The 22,657-nt window shown below is 52.7% G+C and overlaps 1 protein-coding gene across 3 annotated transcripts in view; it reads right to left on the bottom strand.

Moving 5' to 3' along the window:
• The window catches only part of PRKCB (protein kinase C beta), a 301,024-nt gene that overhangs the window by 11,224 nt on the left and 267,143 nt on the right, over positions 1-22,657 (bottom strand). For all 3 annotated transcript variants that reach the window (XM_080681707.1, XM_080681708.1, XM_080681709.1), the window contains exons 13-16: positions 20,562-20,700; positions 17,973-18,053; positions 17,607-17,714; positions 12,643-12,783 (exon numbers count right to left, since the gene is read on the bottom strand). In XM_080681707.1, coding sequence (XP_080537833.1) covers positions 12,643-12,783; positions 17,607-17,714; positions 17,973-18,053; positions 20,562-20,700 — 469 coding nt within the window. The remainder of the gene's footprint in view (positions 1-12,642; positions 12,784-17,606; positions 17,715-17,972; positions 18,054-20,561; positions 20,701-22,657) is intronic.

The following is a 22,657-nucleotide window of genomic DNA, read 5'->3' as shown; positions in this document are numbered from 1 at the left end:
ACCGAGAGCAATGACATCTTGTAAGGGAGGCAGCAGGGAAGAGAGGCAAGGACGGGGCAAGCGCGGGGCACCATACAGGGGCGCGTGATGTCCCTGCTGATACACAACTCAGGGGGCTGGCAGATCACAGCCTCCCTAAGTGTTGCCGTGGTTTTCAAATGGAGCTGTCACTGCCTGTTAGCTTTAGGAGCTCCTAAATGGAAACAGCGCCCTCGGGAGGCACAGCAGGTCACTTGTGCCTGCTGCGTCCAGGGTGATGGGCAGCTCCGTGCTGGGTCCAAGCACAGACGCAGTGTGGACCACACCTGCTTCCTGTTCCTGGCGGGTACTCCATCCTTGCTTTGCTCCCCAAAGAAATCCCAGACCCCTAGACGTCCAGATGCAGTGCCGGGGCTCCTGGAGCAGCAATGGGGCCACACCAAGCGGGTTACGTAAACAGATGGCACTCCTCCAGGTGGAGAGGAAGCGAGGATTGTGACTTGTTCGATCGTGCCCTGAGTTTGAGAACCTAGACAGTTTGAAACATTTGTCTGTGAGCTGTTACACGTGACCATCTTTTCTTCTTCTCCAATTCTAATTTCTGTTTCATTGTGTTAATAACAGCTCTGCGTCTAGCTGTCAAATGAGGAGTTGGCAAAGGCCCAGCAGCCGCGGGATCTTTCAGACTCCAGCCTGGATATGTCACCGCTTCGATCAGCGGCGGCTCCCGCTGCCCGAGGCCCACACTCCTTAGCGGGGCTGCCTTTCATGCTCAGGACCTAGTCCTGGCCATCCGATAGTAACTAGTCCCTCCGTGCCCACAACCCCCAGCCCCACGCCCCACCTCCAGCACACTCTCCTCAGCTGTAAGGAACTGCCAGTGCCAGGAGCACTCACTCACACACCCTCTCTCCTCCAAGCCTTTGCCGGGCTGTCTCCTCCCAGGAGCATGGCCTCCGACCCCAGCTGTCTCCTAGGCCAGTGATTGGCAAACTCATTAGTCAACAGAGCCAAATATCAACAGTACAACGACTGAAATTTCTTTTGAGAGCCCAATTTTTTAAACTTAAACTTCTTCTAACGCCACTTCTTCAAAATAGACTCGCCCAGGCCGTGGTATTTTGTGGAAGAGCCACACTCAAGGGGCCAAAGACCTGCATGGGGCTCGCGAGCCGCAGTTTGCCGACCACTGTCCTAGGCATCCTCGCCACCTCCAGCAGGGGGCGTGTCCTCCAGGAGGCTTTTCCTGGACCCTCCTGGGCTTTCCCATCAAGACAAAGGATGCTCACCAAATAACTGTTAGAAAGGGGAAAAGATTGGAAATCAACTATCGACTGATAGGGAAAAAAAATTAAATAAATAATGACATGTCTATTTGATGTATGACCATGCAAAACACTTTTAAACATTAAAAGAAGATAGAAGAATATTAAATGGCATCACTCCATATAACTACTCATGGTGCATACTATGTGTTCCCTTTTTATAAATTATGTACACAAAAGTGTGTGTGATATCTGCATGCATGTCATATACATGCTCACGGAGACTGGGAGACTTCCAGATTGGTTCATTTTCTCCTTTATCTTTTACTAGAGGCCCAGTGCATGAAATTCGTGCACTGGTAGGGTCCCTAGTGGCTGCTGGATGCTGGCTCCTGGCTGCCGGCCGGGGCCTCCCTTTCCCGGCTGCCTGCCACTGCTGCCGGCCAGCCAGGGGCCAGCCGGCTCCGTCCCCTGGTCCAACTCCAGCTTGAACTCCCGGTCGAGGGGACAATTTGCATATTAGGCTTTGATTATATAGGATGCTTGACTGCATTTTTCAAACTTACATTGCAATCAGTTGGGTTCTTTCTGTAATAAGAAAAGAAGCTATTTTAAATGAAGGAGTTATTGCCATGGAAGAAAGAGGGAAAACAGAAATAAAGAGAATGGGGGCATTTAGCCAGATGGTTAAGGTCTGCCTGGTGCTATTTAATGGGCTTCGTCTCAGTTAGGAACACGAAGACTTCTCAAGCAGCTGCCTCATGTGTGCCTGGGGCCAAGGAGATGCTGATGGAGGCTCCACGGAGGCCCTGCGCATCCTCTGCCCAGCAGTGTAAGAGGTCCCTGTCCTTGTCGTCATGGCGCTTACAGTCCAGCAGAGGAGGCAGCTGCACACAGGCCATGGCAGGGTGCCATGGGGAAGTGCTGCCTGGGAGCAGAGGTGGGAGCCTCAGGAGGGCCAGGGAGACTTTCTGGAGGAGGCGACACCTAAGCTAAGTGGGACCAGAAGGAAGGGCATCGCTTCCTTGAAGGAGGGAAGGAAAGAGCCCAGAAGAAATGGAGGTGAAAATAGGGCCAGGCCAGGCAGAGGTGCTGAGGAAGAGAGTCAAGGCCTAGCTTACACTGTTCGCTGCTCAACTGGGTTGGATAACGTGAGGCTAAGGGCTCAGAGAGCTTCCCGCCGGCCTCCATCAAGACAGGAACCGAAACTAGAAGGTGCCATGAAAAGATAACCAGGCCACAATCTCTCTTTTTCAAACGTGCACATCCAGTGAAATCCAGGGTCCTCTGTATGCCTCAGACAGGTTTCCGCAGCAGCAAGCAAGGCGGGACTCGCCCAGGCAGAAGCGGCCGGGAACACCTCGTGCTTCCCCGAGCAGTCACGGCACCAGCATGGTCAGCCTCGGTGAAGGAAAGAAAGGCAAAGCCCCGGTCTGCGGTGACAAAGGCCCTTCCAATCGCGACACTGAATCTCGGGTCCACTTAGGAGGAGGTGGAAAGAGAGGGGTCTTTTGTGCTTGACAGCAGTTTTGTTTATTTTTTTAATTTTTCATTTAAAAGTAACAAGCAATGTTTGCTTTCCTCAGGTCTCAGTTTAAATGCCACGTCCTCAGAGAGGCTGTTCTGATCACTTCCAAGTGGGGGGTCCCCATTCTCCCTGCCGTTACTCTCCATCGGAGCACCCTGTCTATCTCTTTCATGCCAGACAAAACGTTCAAGCGCCCCGACCTATAATCACACATTTCTTTCCTGCTCGTCTGCTTATTGGCTGTGGTCCCCTCTAGACTGTAAGAGCTGAAGCCCCAGGCTATGGCTGCCATCGCGTCCCCAGGCACGGTCCAGGCTTTGGCACACGGAGGCACCCCACGTTGTCGAGTGGATGATGTCAAGTGCTGATTGTTAGCCGGATACCGTGCAGCCTCTTTACACGCATCGTCTCACTTAACCACTCAGCAGTCCTAGGCAGGCTCTGCTGTCTGAGGAGGAACGGGTGTAGAGAGCTAGGATTTGACTCCAGCCCTGACAACTGGCCCAGACCTTCCATCTGTCTTCTACATTTTTGCCAAAACAGAGTTGCTCAAAGCACCAAGAAAAAGAAACACCACAGTCCTGGTGATCCCACAGTCGGTACCTTCCGGATGTCAGCATGTGGCCTGCGCCGGGGGCTGGGGGAATGGCTGGCTGGGTGGCTGTTTTTCACCCTTTGAACCAAAGTGGACTCGTTACTTTATTGTTCACCCTGCTTTTAAAAACCCAGAGGACAGTCACCCATCTCTCAGGCCAACAAAGCACCATCTTTTCCTTCTCTCTTCTTCACCATTAACCTGAAACCACGCTGCTGGCTTCAAAAAAGCCAGCCCTCAAAGAGGAAGTATCCCTCTCTCTGCCCGTGTTTCTATGGCTTTGATCCTCACAGGGTTGTGAGGTTACCTCCACCAAACAGATCATTTGAAAAGTTCACCACGTGGTCAGGTCTCACTGGGTAAAGATGAACCAGGATTCAGAGTCTCAGCTGCTTGATTCCAGAGACCACACTCACTGCCTTCTGACTTCTATCCAATCACGGGGCATGCACTTAACATTACGTTGACCTGGGTACCAATCTCGGCACCACCAATCCCCAACTACACAACCTTTAATCAAGTTAGCTAAGTCCCTGAAGCCACGTTTCCTGCTATGGCAAAGGGCCTACTTTGCAGTGTGTGGTGAGGATGACTGGGTGACATGCACATACAATATTTGACAAGGTAGCCGCTAGCTGCTGCTGAGTGCTGACTGGCTCAGTCCTGTCCTGTGAGCTAGTCTGACAGGTGTGGTTGTGCTCTGGCCACAGAGGGGTCCTGAAGGCCCTGCACCCTAACCTATCCTAGGATATTACTGCTATAGGCACCTAAAACACAAAACCGCCCTGGCCGGTGTGGCTCAGTGCATCAAGAAGTGGCGGATTCAGTTCCTGGTCAGGGCACATACGTAGGTTGCGGGTTTTATCCCCCGTCGAAGTGAGTATGGAAGGCAGCCAATGATGTTTCTCCCTCTCTCTCTCTCTCTCTCTCTCTCTCTCTCTCTCTCTCACACACACACACACACACACACACACACACACACACACACAAACATCAATAAAAACGTAGCCTTTGGTGAGGATTTAAAAAGTTAAATAAACAAACCAACACAAAACGAAATCTTTCCCACCAAGGCTGGTGGGGTGGGTGAGGGACGGCGAGGTGAAGCCAGCCCTAGGCTCCCATCAGCGGCAGTGAGGAAAAATGTGTTCAGGGCAAAGGGATGCCTCTCCACTCCCAGCCGAGCCGCACTGTGTGGAAGGCACGTTAAGCAGACTCACGGACCACCTGGGAGCTGCTGTGTCTCATACCCTCGTCGGTTGTTTTTAGGAAACTGCACTTGTAAATGAACACGAAATACGCATTTTCTCTCCCTTTCTGGGTCATGGGCCTATCTCTCCCTCCAAATTCTACTGACACCAGCAGTCTCCACGGAGTCAATACTTCTACCAGGACTGGCCATGGAGGTGGAAGGAAAATCAGTGAGCCCAGTGCCATAAAGACAAAGGAGAGGGGCTTAAAAGGGAGGGAAGGATGGTTCTGGCCCGGTAGCTCACTTGGTCAGAACATCGTCCCAATGCACCAAGGTTGCAGGTTCAATCCCCAGTGAGGGACATACAAGACAACCAATGAGTGCATAAGTAAGTGGGACAACAAACCCTTGTTTTTCTCTTTCTCTCAAAAATCAATAAATTAAAAAAATAATTTAAAAAGGAGGGAAGGAGCCTGAATTTATATGCTATAGACATACTCACACATACAGGAAGCCAGGAAGCTATTGAGAGAATGGAGGAGATTTCGATGTGCTTAATAGGAGAGATCTCCAGGATGGACGGGAGTGGAGGAGAGCACAGAACTGCACAGGCGGGCACACCGAGGCTGGTGCGGGAGGCGGGGGGCCTTGGTGTGGGAGTGGGGCCCTGCCGGAGCGGCCTCTCAGGCGCAGCAGGCCCCTCGCAGCAGGTGGCCTGGGAACCTAGCTGGGTGGGGCGTGGGGGCCCTTAACTTCACGGCATAGCTTTTGATGCTGCCTGAACATTTTACTTTTTCAGTTTGTTTTCTTATGGAGAAAAATCAAAGTACCAAATAAAATAGTGAGCTCAAGCAAGGTAAGACACAGCTGAGCAAGGCCTTCTTGAGGTCATTGCTGACAAAAGGAGATAAGTGCCCACAGAACGGGGGTGGGGGTTGAGGGGGAAGCCAGGCTGCACCGAGTGAGGAAAGAATGGGTTATAATTAAGTGGAGAATTAACTGGCAACTCTTTCAAACGTGTGCATGACAGGCTAAGGCAGTAGCCCCAGGAGCAGGAAGGAGGAGCCCACGCAAGGGAGGGGTTTCTAAGATGAGAAGGCTGTGGCTGTGTGTGTTGAGGAAGAACCAGAGAAAGTCGGAGCAGGCATCTGCTCTGGCCTCCTTGACAGACACCCCCTTTCCTAGCGAGAGGACCCGCTCCTCCGCCCAAGATGTCCGGTCCAGACAGGAGGGGCCGGGTCCTCCGCGGTGACCCAGGCCTGGCCAATCAGCGCACCCCGCCCCGGGGGAGTGAGTGCTTTAGAGATGGCCGTCTGGCCCAGCATCTCCCAGGCGACTGAGTTCCGGGCTGCTGGGAGTTTTAGGAAAGGAAGCTCTTGTTTGGCAAAAGTTGCTGAGATGATGGGGGTAAGTCTGGAGCAGCTCTGTGCCTGGAAAGCCTTCTGAGAACGAAGCCAACACAGGAAAGCAGCCGCAGGATACAGAGAAATGGGTCCCTTTCGACATTATTGAGACCCTGAATCTGGCCATAACGGAATACTTTTAAAAATGTTCTTTAAATGTCAGTTTGAATGAGGTTTTTATTTGCAATCATAGGAGCTTTGATTAATATGGAGAGAAGCTGCAGGCACAGCCAGACAGAGGAGATGGAGCAGGGGGGCGGGAAGGTCTTACACGAGGGGTACACAGAGGGAAGGGGTCAAGGAGGTCAGCATGCAGGCACAGGACGTCAGGAGCCACCCCCATGGGTACCCACTGCTTTAATTTCTCCCTTGACGTAGGAGATGGGTGATCAGCTGAGACCACGGGGCGGGGGCAGGGGTGCATGCTGCTGCCGTCTTCACGCAGCTGTTGCTCAGCAAAGCTGATGTTTGAATCTGGTTTCGTTAGGCTCTCAATCCCATTCTACTTGACACAGTCTGCTGGGTCCATCGCTTCCCTCCTCCAGTTCTCCCACGCTTGGCCCCTAGCTTTCCGGGGCGTTGTGGTAAGAGTTACAGCCTGGTCAGGGCCCAGGAAGGGTCAAAATCTGTGTGTGTGCAGCTGTTTGGGAGACGTGGGAAGCACATTGCAGAGGCCAAGAATGAGGGCTTTGGAGGTAGCGATGGGAGTCTAATGAGACAGGCATTCGGACTTACTCGCTGTGTGACTGTGGGCAGTTACTTCGCCTCTCTGAGCCTGTTTCCTCAGGGCTGTGTGAGGTGGGTAGCACAGTGCTCTGTGCTCTAGTGAAACGGAATCATTTCACAGAGCCTGCCTGACCCAGGTTATTGTTTTTGCTATAAGTAGAGTTATTAATAACACTGAATGGAGCATCCGTTTTCTTGCCTGGTTCTGCTTTGTACCCTGTGTAAGTCCCGGCACTGTTTTAAGTGCCTTCCAGTCTTACCGCATTTCCTTCTCCCAACCCCTCCAGGGGGCAGGTGCCGTCACCCTGCACGCGAGGGCACACAGCTTGGGAAGGCAGCTTCAGGGAAGAGTGGCCTCCCACTTCTCGGGCATCTTTCAGTTATCGACTGCTACGATATTTCAGTGATTGTTGCCAGACATACCCTAAGAGTTCCATGCTCCCCCTAGCACGTGACCGTCCAGCTACTGTTCAATTAAAACTGTTGGCTTCTATGCCAGGGGACAGTTCAAGGTCATGCACCTGGCAAGTGATGGGGACTTCACTGGCCTGGAAACCTGCCCATTCAAACCATCCCAGGGAGCCTGGCTTGGCGGCAGTGTCCACTGGGCTCCGTGGGCGGGTGGCTGGGAGCGACAGCAGGCAGGCTCCAGGCTTTCTGTCCTAAATGACTCTTGGCTATTTGTTAGTCAGTGAAAAACCAGCCCGATACTCGGATTACGCTCTCTGCACACCCCACCCCCTGCGCCTAACTTGAGTGCTGCATTCTTGAGGCAGCCACACCTGGCTCCCACCGGGCAGTCATGCATCCTGGCTGTCAGCCTCAGAATCAAAGCCTCAAGGAACAAGTCTATTTGCATCTTTTAAAGGCCTGCCAGTGAATTATAAAAGGTGTGACTATGCCACTTACTTGTGGCAATATTTTAAAATAAATTTGAAGTCATTTGAATTGAAAGAATAGTTGGTCTTTCCTGCTGCGCAGTGGGCGCCATTATATGGAGCATCCGCTCCACCGGCAGCGCGGTCGGAACCCTAAGGAGCTCCAGGCGCTGCAGGGATGCGCCAGGCCCGGCAGTGCTGCCTTCCCAGCTCCATGCCCCCGTGCGCAGTGCCAACATCACCTCCTGGTTGTGAGAAGGAACCGGGTAAGACTGGAAGCACTGGAAGCAGTGCCTGGCGCAGAGGGAACATAGCACATCTGTATGAATAGCAGAGGTGCCATGAGAATTATTTTAAATCCCCGTTTCCCAAGAGGTATTGTTCTTCTGAGCATTTAGGGAGCAGGGGCAGATTCTATTCCTAAATCAATCATCCCATCACCTGGTTAGCCATGCGGAATCAGGCTGGACCGAGAGAATCCACATGTTAATCAGACACCAGGGTACCCGTGTGTGCAGTTTAGGAAGCTCTGCTAGGCCACCTCCTGACACCTGTGGCACTGGCCTGGGCAACGACAGACAGCAGGAGTCACAGCCTGCCCATGCACTGCGCCCTGCGGTGCCTCACCAGCACTCCCCCAGTGCACACTGCCCACCCCCCACGTTGCCAGGACCCACATTACAGCCTGGATGAATGGGGCAGAGGCTGTCTGTCAGACATGTAATGTGGGACACCCTGCTGAGCGTGAGAGAACACGGCACTCTACTACCGACCCCTCCAGCCCCACTCCAGCCCCCAGCAGAGCGCACGGCAGTGTCGCCTCCCAGAACCAAGCGTGCACTCAGTCAACATTCCAAGTCCAGTACAGCCTAAGCCTCATGCTAAGCACTACCGTGCGACCGTGAGAGGACCATCCCGTCCCCGTCCTTTAGTCTCATCAGAAAGGCACACGTGATATTGAATCAGCAAACAAATGAATTTGCTGGGACACCGGCACAGGGTCCCCACTTGGGACCACGGGGCTTCCGAGAGGGGGGCGCTCTGCTCACTCCCTGAGGGGAAGGGGTGGGCCGGGGGGCGCTGGCGGAGGCTGGGCACCTGGGGACTCAGGTGGACAAAGCCAGAAGGAAAGACAAGGTGGCAAGAAGCTCAGAAACGCGCTTCCCTTGGGGGAGGGGCACAGCTGGACCTCGGGAGCCCCCAAAGCCATCTCTGCTAAGGAGCCTAGACCAGAGGTCGGCAAACTCATTAGTCAACAGAGCCAAATATCAACAGAGCCAAATATCAACAGTACAACGACTGAAATTTCTTTTGAGAGCCCAATTTTTTAAACTTAAACTTCTTCTAACGCCACTTCTTCAAAATGGACTCGCCCAGGCCGTGGTATTTTGTGGAAGAGCCACACTCAAGGGGCCAAAGAGCCGCATGTGGCTCGCGAGCCGCAGTTTGCCGACCACTGGCCTAGACACTGTTCTGGGGCAGCGGAGAGCGTCGGGAGGGGCTTGAACCCAGAGTGCGACATCAATGCGCATTCCCTTACTCTGTACCCTGATCGACACTCCGAAGCCAGCGTATTCCAGGGCTAAGGGCAACACTGACAGCCCCTTGCCACAAGAGACGGCCATGGGAACACCTTAAAGCTGCTGTAAATTATTCCCATGGCTGCGCTGTCGGCACCCTCCACTGCGTCTGAATGCACTTCTGTTATTCCCACGGTTTCCCTCTCCCATTCTTCTTAATGTGCGTGAGTCAGGAACACCGACAGACTGTGTGTGCGTTTCAGTTCCCACGAGGCACACGGGCACTCGCCCTGAGCCCTGGGAAGGTGTGGGGAAGGGGAGATGTGAAATCCCTAAAGGGGGCTCCAGGCTAGCATGCAGACATGAAAGGCACTTGCTCAGTTGCATCAAATGAGTGGGCGTATTCGTGATCATCGTTTCTAACTCAGTCCAAGGATCAAGGGCAGTGCCTGCTTCCCCTGAAAGCTGGAGGTAGACATCCCCAAGTGTATAGCCCCGTTCAGTCACTGTACGTGAGAGTCACTGTTGGAGCCCACGCCAGGGAACGGAAGGCACTGGCCAGTGAAACCCGCGTCAGCGGCGCAGCCGCTGAGGGATCCTGTTGACCATCCCTGACTACTGCAACCTTTTTCATTCCCCACAAGAACACCTATCTTGACCCTTTGCTAGCACCTTCTGTGAGCTAGACACTGGGCTCGACCTTTTATAGTCATTATTGCTTAGCGGGAATCGTCAAAATACCGGACCAGTCAGAGTGGACTCGGTGGGAATAACCAGAACCAATGGGAACGGACTAAATGTCAGCCGACTGAGTAATCACCACCCCAGAGGCCGCACACTCACAATCCACAGCCTCAGACGGCTTATGGATGTATTCTATTTGGCCTGAATTTTGTTTAATTTTTAAAAATTTGTTGCTCAACTGGCGTGGCTCAGTGGTTGAGCATTGACCTATGCACCAGGAGGTCATGGTTCAATTCCCAGTCACAGCACATGCCCCAGTTGTGGGCTCGATCCCCAGTGTGGGGTGTGCAGGAGGCAGCTGATCAATGATTCTCTCTCATTATTGATGTTTCTACCTTTCTCTTCCTCTCTGAAATTAATAAAAATATGTTTTATAAAAATAAAAAATAAAATCTGTTGCAAAGATATAAAAAAAATAGTGAGATTTCACATAAAAAAGCTGACGAGGACGGAGCAGTGCATGCCTGCCTCCCCGCACACGAAACCTGGCCAGCCCAGACAAAGGCAGCCGCTGCTGCCTGGCTAATGTGAAAGACTTCAATAGCTAGTGGTGGCCACCAGGCCTTCCAACTGGCCACTGGGAAGGAACACCCGCTGGAGCTCTGCGGTCGGCCTCGGGCCCCCTCCCCTGACCACGTTTCCATTGCCTGCCTTGCCTTGGAGGCAGCTGAGCTGTGATTCCCTCTGGCCACACTCCCAGCCTCTGCTGGCTCCGGCCTTGGCTTTCCCTCTGCATGCGCAGCAGCCATGGCTGAGGGGCAGCAGCTTCCAGGGGCCCCGCCCACAGGCTCTGACCTCCCGGTGATGCTGGCCCTGCTGGTCGGAAGGCCACAGGGAAAACCACTGCCCTACAACTAAAGCCTGAACCCCAACGATGCTGGGTTCCGAGCTGGCGGGCACAAGAGTGTTTGCACTCTTCCTCTGGCCCACTGAGGAGGGGTCCCCGTTCTGAGACGTCATGAATGTCCCCACAAAACTCCAATGACTTGTGTCTACCTCCAGTTTCCTGAACAGACACCCTTTCTTCTCTTCCAGGTCGCCCTTTGACCTCTTCCCAAATGGTGTAATAAAGGCGATGCTGCTGCCTGTGACTTGCAGGCCCCTCTCTGGCCACAAGTGGACACACGGACACTCCGAGGAATCGCATCAGCAGGACGCAATGCTGTGCCCCTCAGAGATGCTGCCCCCGAGACACTGAAACTCATTATCAACTGTCCTGTGCAGGCGCATACTGAGTGCTTTATGCATAGACGGCCCTCGCTGTGTTACAGAAGATGAGCGGAGGGGCCGAGGGGCTCTCACTCATCCAAGTCCACCGTCGCTGGAGTCATCAAGAGTGTGTTGGGCCCGCTGTACCGCTGAGAGCCAGACACTGTTAGGAATATTGAGCTTAGTCCTGTGTATCTTAGAGGCATGTTGATTACCTGGAGGATAATAGGCACTTGAAGGTGATGTCATATGGGACATGCTTGCAGGTACATGTATGTGTGAGTGTGTGTGTGTGTGTCAGGAGGAGGAGGGGCTCAGCCTGGAAACCTCAAGATTCAGGAGCATAAGTCCAGCATCTGCAAGTGTCTGGAGGACGCTCTACAGAGACAGAGGCCCTGGGTGACGGCCGGGACCCAGGGATGGCAGTCCTGGGGCTGATGGGATATCCACATAGAAGTCTGCAACCATTAGGAGGCACAGCGGGACTGGCTGCCTGAGGAGCCTGCCTCTGAGCACCAGGCGGTGTCCAGATGGAAGCAGGACTCACCAGGGCTGCTGTCTTCTCATCACTGGGACGTGCAGGACCGGGGCGATGAGAGGTCACTGGGAGACTTTCTCAAACCACCTTTGCCTCAGGCATTCTGTGCCTCTGCCGGGCCAGACTGAAGCCTGGCTCCGTGGCACACTGGCTGAGTGACCTCACAGCCTCCATTTCCTCTGCCATTACAAGGAGGAGCAGGTCGTTGTGAGGACTTAGATGCTGCATGTGAAGTGCCTAACATAACGCCTGGCACATAGTGAGTGGCCAAAAAATTAATAAAATGTGTACCATTACCATGTCATTTTCTTCACACTCGAGTCCCTGCCCCCTTCAGGTTTCTATGACAACGTTTATGTTCACTTTCAGCATCCGTCAGCAGTTTTACAGCCCACAGTGACGTCACCGGGTCTCCGCACCACTCAATCTGACAGGGAACATCCCCCAGCGGAACCTCCGATCTGGCTAACCCAGGCGCTGACAAGCATCCGCGGGTCTTTGGGGACAGAACACCCTTGTGTGTGCAGGTGGGAAAGCGGCCTTCATTCTTGTGCTACACAAGCTCCTGGCATCTGTGAGCGGGTCCACTTCTGTCTCATTTCTTTCCCTTTGGGGGGAGCCTCTTGTTTACTGACTGAGAGGGTGCGGGTTTCAGAATTAAGTTTACATACTGCGGAGACACACGACATGACCTTTACAGTGGCAGTATGAAGAGATGACACCGGCAAACGGGGGTAGAACGAGGGGGAAGCTGGGTTCTTGACCGCATCTGCGAGTGGGCTGAACCCGCTCACCAAAGCCCTGCTCCCGAAACGCTGCCAGCAGGGCCGGTCACAGTTACTGAACTGATAAAACAGCCTCAATAGCAGCGTTTGCCCCACATTTATAGAGGCCAGGCTGCGTGGATGGAGATCTCCACTTCTGTACCTGAGACTTTGTACAGAAATGTGAGCGATCCACATGACCACGTCCATGCCCACCTCTGAGAGCAGGGAGGGCGCACACAGGTGGAGAAAGAGCGTGGGGTGTACCTATGGCCAGCAGCCAGAGGGAATGCCTACTTACGGCTTTTGGCTTATACGGGGGCTGAATCTCTTTGCGTTCAAGTTTCTCCCAGTCAATATACCGGAAGAACGCGTGCTCTTTGATGTCCCGCTCGCCTTCAGGCCCGCAGCCCAGACGTTTGCCCGGGTGCTTGGTCATCAGCTTCGAGAGAAAGAGAAAGGGTGGATTAGTGACCTCTGGGGAGCCTCCTGAGGCACAGAGCACTCCGCTAAGGAATTAGGGAAGGAAGGACCCTACAGAGCCCCAGCCGACGCGAACACAGAGTAATATCGATGGATGGACACTGTAATTGGGGAAAAAAGACTTAAAAAAAGAGCCCCAACTAATTTCTTGTTGCTGTTATTGTTAATCTTCACCAGGATATTTTTTCCATTGATTTTTTTTTTTAGAGAGAGTGAAAGGAGGGGGGGGAGAGAGAGAGAGAGAGAGAGAGAGAGAGAGAGCGAGAGAGAGAGAGAGAGAGAGAGAGAGAGAGAGAAACATCCATGTGAGAGAGACACATGGATTGGTTGCCTCCCGCACGCGCCCAGCTAGGGTGGGGATCAAGATACGTGCCCTTGGTGGCCGACGCTCTACCACTGAGAACACCACCCAGGGCCCAACTCTAATTTTTACTTTTTGCTTTTCATCTCAGCAACACTTTTCTGGCCAAGGGCTTTATACCAGGAGGGCCTGACAATAGTGCCTGCGGGCTACTCGCCCTGAGCGAGATCCCTGTGGTTAACAGAGGCCCAGGATTTCAAGTTAGGAAGGTCAACACGATGAATTTGGGTTCAAGAATAAGATCTATGCAATCACTGCTGCATTGATGAGAGCAGTTCCGTTCTCTTCCCACTGTCCTCCCGCCACGAGAAAGCAGGAGCTTAGCCCTGGCCACAGCCACATGCAGACAATGTATTTCTCAGTGAGCCTCTGTGAAAGTGGCAAAGCAGAAGGAAATACTAGTCAAATGGGCCCAAGTTTCAAGTAATTACTTCCTGAAAGCTCATTAAACAGTCAAAGCCAGCCAGGCTCCTTTCCCTTGCCTCACACTCTCTCAGACTCCGTAGGGGCCTCCTGTTAAATTACTTCTCAAACCCTCCATCGTGGGGCCTCGCCGCCAGCCGCAAGAGAACAGATGAATAGCTGCTCCAAGGCTAACCCAGACAGACTTCCTCTTGCGCGCGAATCAGAGGAGTTCAGAACTGTCTCCACCTGCACTTCAGCGCATGCACAGGGCAGGCACGAGGAGTGGTGGTTTTTAACAAGCACCAACAAGAGGGCATCAAAACGGAGCCCTGGCTGGTCGCTCAGTGGTTAGAGTGTCGCCCTAGGACTGAAGGGTCATGAGTTCGATTCCTGGTCAAGGGCACGTACCTCAGTTACAGGTTCAATCCCAGTCCCAGTCGGGGAGGGTGCAGGAGTCAACCCGTCGATGTGTCTCTCACATCTCTCCCTCCCTTCCTCCTTCCTAATCTCCTCCCTCCCTTTCACTCTCTCTAAAAATCAATGGAAAAAATATCCTTGGGTGAGGATTTTTTTTTTTTTTTTAAAGAGATGAAACAAAAGTGATTGGGACATACAGGTCCAAAAAGCTTCCAACGTTGACCAGAGACCAAGGAGCCCATGACGTCAGAACTTAGATTTTTGCCCAGGATTTGCTGATTAAGGGGAAGGGAGAGACCCAGCAAGTCACACCTCCTCTATTGGCCATTCAGTTCAGCTGATTCCTGCTTACAAGGTAATTTATCTCTGCCACCCCGCCCACCCTCCCCCCCCCCCACACACACACACAAACTTTCCATATGTGCTTTACCTTCCAGGGGAAAATAACTGGGCACATAGCGTTCTAAGCTACTTCTTCATTTACACACTCAACCTCACCTGGTTCTAACAATAACCCCATGAACTGGGCGTTTTATTTTCTCCATCGAATGACAAGGCAGGTGGCACTCACAGAGGTTAAGCAACTAGCAAGGACTCACGGAGAGGAAGTGGCAGAGCCCAGACTGACCCCACCTCTAACTATAAAACGTGGGCTTTCAAGAGGAATGGAAGAACTCTTCGCGCGTCATTTCCTGAGATGTTTGTGGCTTGGTCAGGGAGGGTCTGTGGAGGGCGAGCAAACTGAGCTGAGCCTTGAGATTTGTGTAGGATCAGGATGGAGGACAGGAAGGCTATGCACCATGGCCACAAAACCACTGCCACCACCACTATCAGGAGGGCTCCGTGCATGGGGCAGGCTCATGCCCACGGCTTCCCGGCACCACGTCACACCTCCGTCTCCACGTCACACCTCCGTCTCCACAACAACACTCTGAGGCCTTAGCAACTCTGATCCTCATTTCCCAGACAAAGAGGCTGGGTCCAATAAAGGAGTCATTCGTCCCAAGCCACACAGTGAAGCAGCAGCGGTGCCCACGCAGATGTGCCCTGCCCACAGCCCGCAGCTCTGCCTGCAGCCCCTCCTGCCTCCACGCTGGACGGCTGTTCAAAGTGGGCGTGGCAGTCTGAGCAGAGATGTACTGATGTTTTTCTTTGGTAGAAAATAGGGTCTGTCAGGATGGATACAGAAAGAGCAGTTTCACTGGGGTTGGGACTGCATTCAAGAGCCTTGCTTAATTTTCATGTCCATGGAGATGCCACGCCACTGCAGCAACAGCAGCACTCAGCGAGGCTCTGCAGTCCCCGCACCTGCTAGTGCCCGAAGCCCGCGACAGCTGGAGTTAATCAGCGCCCAGTCCCCGAGGGCCTCCCAGACGAATGCCTGGGGCACCGAAAGAAAGCTTTTGGCTGTTCACTGAGCATCACCCCTTCTTTGGAGGCTCAGCCTTGAGAAAAGCCCACATGGGACTCAGACCACTCAACTCAGAAAGGCCCCCAGCCTCGTGGTTGGAAAGTCACCCCAGTTAACCCTGAAGGTTCTGGGTCCTGAATTAACAGAAATCTGCTCTCCCAGGGAGCTGCTAACTGGAGCTGAAGCTGAGTGCTGACCTGGACATTCGCCCCGTGGCCACCTCAGCCCCGCTGCACAGGCCGGCAGAGCGAGGGGCAGGCCCTGAGCGTGCACTGAGCACCTACTGTGTGCAATACCACTCCAGGAGCTTCCTCTTAGGTTATGTTATTTAATGCTCTCAAAAACTATCCAGTGAATACTATTGTTTCCTTTTTAGAGATAAAGAATGCCCTCCCCCGCCCCTGCCAGGTCAAAGTGACTTGCTCCAAACCATTCTCCGAGGAGGAGGAAGGTCGAGATCTGCAAAGGGCTCTTATCTCCAAAAACCCCCACTTTAAAAATTCCGATCATGGGGGATGCAAACCCAAATGCCCAGAGGAGCCCGGTGTGTAACATGGCAGTCCAGCGCTAGCAACAGTAATAATAGCTCAAGGGCTGGGGCAGAGCACCGGGCGCTGTTCTGATTCACATGCACCAACGCCTTGAGTTGCCGAGGACCCTGTGTGTAGGCCCGCCAGCATCCCTGACCTACAGACGAGGGCAGACAACTTCCCTGCGGCCCAAGGGCCAGCAGGCCAGGGTCAGGTCTGAGCCCGGGTGGAACCTGGCAGATCGGAGAGGGCACGCTCTGTCTGAAGGGGCACTGGTTTCCAAGCTAGCGGATGGAGACTGCATGTTTTAAAGGAAACTGGCAGCCGAATGCTGTGGGAAATCCTGATTTTTCAACACCAGCAGCCACCAAACAGACTGAAGGCTCAGGCACGCCTCTCCCTCCCACCTAGACCTTCAGGGCCTGCACCACCTCCCCAGGGCCCTCTTTTCCCTACAAGCCTCGCTTTGGCTCCTAATGAACCCGCAGGTCTCGATTCTCTGCCTTTACCTCACACCCTCAAAGAAAATATTTTTAACCCATTCACTTTAAGATGTTCGAGACTGAGCCTAATTCACATGCGGTTTCCGGGGACATTTGCACATTAACCTCGGCAGCTGAACCGCCAAGCTCAGGCGACTCGCTAAGAGTGGGAATTCTGCCAGCGTGACAAGGTGCTTCCAGACTGAGAGGCTGGTCCAAGCTGCCCACACCCAGGCCAGCTCCATGGCCTGTGACGCTCCAGGGGAGCAGCGCTGGGGGGAGGGGAGAAAGACAACGGGAAATCTGCAGACACCCCAGGATCTGGAACTGCAGGCCTGCTTCATTCAGACACACAGGAACCCGCTAGAAGGCACAGCCACGCCCTAACCTCAAGAACACGCCTGCACTACTGACTGCGGGGAGAGCTACAACTTCAAAAGGCAGCATTTCCGGGCCATATTGTCCGGAGGTCTCATGTTGCGTGCACACTCCCGTCAAAGTTGAAAAGTGACCACCTTTGGATAATATGTTTAGGGGCATGGGGACCTCTTCAAACTACAGAAGCACATGAGGTCATCCCAGTGGCATCAAAGGTGAGCCCACGGGCCTTCAGGGACTTGACGGCCACTGGGAGTGCATCCTGGCCCAGCACCAGACGCACCTAGCAATCCTTACAACAGGGCCCTGCCTTCCTCACACATGCACCGATGTGCTGCTTTCAGCCCTTTGTGTGCTGAGGCGGCTTAGGAAACTGCATCTGGGTCGCTCATCTAGAGAACCCCTCAAAAGCAGCACTCCCTGACATTTTCTTCAAACAACGCACACACGCTTAGTGTTAACCACACTCATGCACTGAGCTGCGTGGCTGCCGGATCCGTGCTGCGGACCTCGCACCTTCCCACGGTTCTAGCTCTTCGGCTAAGCCTCTGGGCTCCCTGCCTCATTCAGCCCATGCTGGGCCAGAGGCTGTAGCCCGCCAGTAGCGAGATGCTGCTCCAGGCGGCCTGGACGGCGCGTTTGTGCAAACGAGAAAAAGCACACTTGCCTCTGGGAGGGAGCAGGTCCGCCAGGGCTTAGAGGTGGCCAGTGGGGTGAGAGGTGGAGCTCAGTCTCCATCCTCCGCCTTTGGAGGGGCACCCTGTGTGTGGAGGCCCTGGCTTTGAGGAGCTCACTCACCCCTTTGCAGATGGCCACAGCCTCCTTGGACATGGACTTGGGGTAAGCCACGTTGTGCTCCATGATGGACTGGAAGAGTTCATCCTCGTCCTCCCCTTCGAAGGGTGCCTGTGGGACAGAGGACAGGTGGGTGAGCAGAGTCCTTCCTGCGCCTCCCAAGCCAGCAGGCCCTCCGCCCTGGCCCACGGGGAGGCTGCAGGGCGTCCAGCGAAAAGAGGAGAAAAATTGGCCAATAGGATTGCCCCAAGGAACGAAGTCAGAGAGGTTCAGACTGATGAGCGGGAACCAAGCTGACACTCTCCTATAGGGAAGCCACACAGATGGTGGTGGGAGGACTTTTCCTACGAATCACTCAAATTCAATTACCTGCCCGGCCAGCATCTCATACAGCAGGACTCCGAATGCCCACCAGTCCACCGACTTCCCGTAGGGCTGGTACGCAATGATCTGGAAGACAGAAGGCAGCCCGTCAGGGGGCGAGCAGGTGCCTGCAGCCGGAGACCGAACACGCACCTTTGCAGTGAGAGTGGACGGCCATGGGGGGGCGGGGAGTGAGGTCACCTGCCTACTGCGAAAGGTTAAACGGACTGTCCCCATCCAGGTGCAGGCCACCGTCTGAATCAGTGGGCAGGGAGCTGATGTCAGGCAAGCTGCTTCTCCCCAGGGGAAGATGGTATCCCGGGCAGTGGCCCTGGCAGGCAGGGGAACGCCTGTGCATGCCACGTGGTCTTTCGAGTCACTTACTATGTGTGTTCTTTTTAATTTTAATACAGTGAGTGTGAACTTTAAGAAGAAAAACTGTATTTCTCATTATAAAAGCAATAACATTTATACAACAATGTGAATGTACTTAATCACTACTGAACTGTTCATTTAGAAATGGTTAAGATGGCAAATTTTGTGCTTTTATTTACCAAAATTTAAAAATTAAGTGAAAAAGTGTAATAGCATTTACATAATATTTTACTATTTATTTTATTTACTATTTATAGATAAGCTAAGAGAATCCCATTAAAATCACCCATAATCCTTTATCGAGAGAAAACTTATGATTGCTATTTGGTCTATTTCCTTCTAGATTGTTTTCTATGAATACAGATTAAACTCTGTGTGTGTTTTTTACATAAACATAAATACTTGATGTATAAAATATTAATAAAGTACTTTATTCACTTAAAATTCTCATGTTAATATTTCCATGTCAACATACTCAGGTTTAACTTTATATAGTGTTCCATTGACTGACTACAAAACCTGTTTTATCAATTCCCAATGGGCTAGGTTTCCTCTGATGCTACAATACAGACTCCTATGACTAGGCATTCCCACATTTGTCCACTTAGTTTTGTAAGACAGGTCCCTCTGACGGAAGGCAGTGTGCAGGTAACACCCTCCCTGTTTAACAGACTGCATTATACGTTTCTACATACAGCTTTTAAAGTGTACAAATAAAGTGATACTTTTTTTAAAAAAGAAAAAGATGAATTCCTAGAAGCAGATTTTGAGGGCTCAAACATTACACACAGTTTTCAGGTTTTGGTACTTATTACCAAATTGCCAGGGCCTGGTAGTGTCCAGAATACCTATGACTATCCACATTTCTGATAGGGTGTAAAACTCTATCAGAGGGGTTCAGAGGTGACAGAGCAAAGGTGAAAGGTCAAGGTCTGGGGAAGCAGTCCAGACTTTGGATCCTGACTGCCACTCCCAGTTGTGTGACCTTGGAAGGAGTTACCTACCTTCTTTAAGTCTCAGTTTCCTCATCTACCAAAGCTTATAATAGTATCTATGTTGTAAGGTTTTGTGAGGATGGAAGAGGAGCATGTGCCTTCACATATTATGCCCTCAAATGTTTGCTATTACTAGGAAGTCCTGTAATTCGGTGATTGCTTGTGTTGCTAATTAAGTGCATCCGAACAAATTAGGTCCACCGGTCCAGCGCCGTCTGCCACCACAGCTCCCATGCGGGTAGAAATGCGTTCGTGCATTAGCCCCAGAGGACGGGGAGCTCTGTGGGGACTCCTCACTGAAAGTGTCTGCTCACTTGTGAAGCAGATCACCTCGACTGGATCCCCACGACAACCTAACTCAATCCTTTCACAAAGGAAACGAGCCCGAGGAGGCGAGAGACCTGCTGCAGCGATGTGGCTGTGGATGGTGAAGCCGGGAGGCCCGCGGCAGCTTGCTCCTTGCGTGCTGTGGAGGGGCCGCCTCCCCGCGCGCGCATGCGTGCGTGCATGTGTGTGTGTGCGTGATATAAGCTAGGTTCCTAGGAGAGGACCTGCTTTGGTGAAAGAGAATGTAGATTTTAAATATGTGCCACGTTATTAGTTACATGGGGCCTCCAGTCACCAGTTCCATATCAGGTGACAGACAAGCCTAGGATTCTGTGCCACACACTCAGTTCCATTCCGTAAAAACCAGTAGCAGACTGTACATAAAGTAACCTCTCTGGGCACCAATTCAGAGAGAGGAAAAGTATCGCCTGGCACAAATGTTTGTACCATGACATGCTGGGAAACTCATTCTGCAACTGACCATCTCCTTCGGGAAGCGGGGGACTAGAATTCGACCTTTACCCTTTCATTTGTACTTCATCACAGGAATGACGCCAGGTCTTCCAGGGCTCAGCACACCTATTGCCTCCTGCCACACATCAGCCCGGGGACCTCTCCCCGCCTTACAAACATTGTGATGTCACAATAGGCAGGTATCGCATGGCCATGAGCCACAGGAGCCGGAAGGAGGATTTTGCTGATGTGTGGTGGATAGTTCTGCTGAGTTTAATTAAGCTTTCTCCCAAACCTGGTTGTATCTGGGCCTGCGCTCTGGGTGTGTGCTAAGCGAATCTGCATGTGTGATCTCTAAAAACTGACAGCTCAGAGGGCCGGGGGCTGCTCCACGGCAGCACCGGGTGGGAGCGCAGCACGAGGCGCGAGCCAGGGCCGCGCTCACCTCAGGGGCGATGTAGTCCGGAGTGCCGCAGAACGTCTTGGTGGTCGCCCCGTCCCAGATGTTCTCCTTACACATGCCAAAGTCGGCGATCTTGATGTGGCCCTCGGAATCCAGCATCACGTTGTCAAGTTTTAGGTCACTGTTGTGAACATAAGAATGTAGGGACTTAATACACGTTATTTATTTTAAGTCAACCAACAGCCACTCACGTTGTCCGCAGCACTGTGCTTGGTGTGTGGGGGGCAGAAGGGAGTGTGAAGCAGCCCTGACCCTCCAATAGCTGATCATCTGACAGGAAGGTCAGGAAAGGCCCACAAACCCGTGTGCTGCTTTTTCTGCACAGCCAACTGTGCCCAGCTTCTCGCAAGGCCCAGCGAGACGCCAGGCGGGAGAAGACACCCCCAGGATGCTGGATGTTAATGAAGGGCAGAGGTCCAGGAGCACCTCACGGATGGACGTGTGTAACTTAAGAACCCCTTGCATTTCATAGGAAGAGATATTTTTTTCACAAAATTGTTATTTTTTAATATGTTTTTATTGAGTTCAGAGAGAGGAAGGGAGAGGGGGAGGGAGAGAGACAGAAACATCAACGATGAGTCATCGATTGGCCGCCTCTTGCATGCTACCGGGATCGAGCCCCAAAATGCCTCTTAAGTTAGTTTGAATTGAGTTGCTGTCACATTTTCAACTAAAAGAACACAACCTGGACATATATGCTGGCACCTCCCACCTGTGTCTGCGAGGTCTCTTCTGAGGGGCAGTCTGCTTGCACCCAGGCTTGGGGTCCACTATCTTGGGTGTCCGTGGTGCTACCCCTTTCCAGCCTCATGCTTATCTACAAGCCGGGGTCCCTGCATGCTAGCTCGGAACTTAGAGAAACTGGGCTTTGCAGAAACATGCTTCGCCTAGACACACTAGTCTACGTGGTCTGGTCACCGGGAACCCATGACAGCCCCCTCCTCTGGACCCCATGCCCCCACAAAAGTAGTTGGGGCACTAGAGAGAGAAGGGATAAGATCTTCGTGTTACAGGACAGGGGTCTCAGGAGCCACAGGCCTTAGGGTGGAGGATCCCCAGGATACCCGCTGCACATGGGCATGGTTTGAGAGTCTTCTTTTGCTCAATGTAATACACCCTCATTTGACACTAAGTTTGGCAGGAAGGCTCTTCTGTCTCCCCCCCCCCCCCGCCCCCCACAACACCCAGCATGGTCCTCAGAGAGGCAAGTCTGACATACCTGCTCACCTCTTCACTTAGGCACTAAGTAAAGGAGGGAGGGCTTTGTAACACTGGAAAAGACTGTGCCACCATGAAGGCAATCTCAAGGACATTAAGAAGCCACACGCGCTGTCATGTAACGTTTTTATAGTTTTAATTTACCAATTTCAAAAACTCTGTCTTAATCGAGATTCTTTCATGTAAACAACAAAAGCAAACTCTATTTCAACCTAAAAAGGATGTTTTAAAGGGAACGGGTAGCTCACGGAGCCTGAGGAGGCTGAGGCCCAGGACGGAGGCCTAAGTGCAGCACGAAGCTGGCAGGAAAGAGCCCCCCGAGGTTGCCTGGGCACAGACTTGCCCTCCTTCCATGGAGCCCTGGGGCTGCTCTCTGCATGTTGTTACTAAGAACCACGTCCCCTCTTGCCCTGGGAACTAGGTGTGGCCAATTTCGAGGGCCAGTCTCTGCTTCCTTGGTCACTAACTTCTGATTCAAGGTCTCGGCCAGCCAGCGTGCCAAGTGCCAGAGCCTGGGCTGTGTGCCTGGCCTGGCTACAGGGGGGCTAAGAGAGTATCTGCATTTTAAATCTGCACAGTGGGAGGTGGGCTCTTGCTACACACAAATGCTGGGGCTCAGATGCCAAGTGGCTTAAAGAGATAATGAATAGCTCCTGAAACCACCTGAGGGAGCCTGGCAGAGCATACACTCAGGAGAAAGAGCTTTGGAGTGAAGCATGCTGAGCGCCCGAGATGCTGATCTTGCGATTTTATGGCCTGAATGGCCATGTCCTGTCTCCCACATCCCTGATCCCAACTGGAAACCTCACCCTGATCCCAACCCAGTTGACAAAGATTCTTATTTCCTCTTTGGGGATTCC

Source organism: Plecotus auritus, assembly GCF_963455305.1.
Source record: "Plecotus auritus genome assembly, chromosome: 7".
NCBI classification, from domain to species: Eukaryota; Metazoa; Chordata; class Mammalia; order Chiroptera; family Vespertilionidae; genus Plecotus; species Plecotus auritus.
Note: the sequence above shows the minus strand (reverse complement) of the source record. Positions and strands in the feature narration are given on the sequence as shown.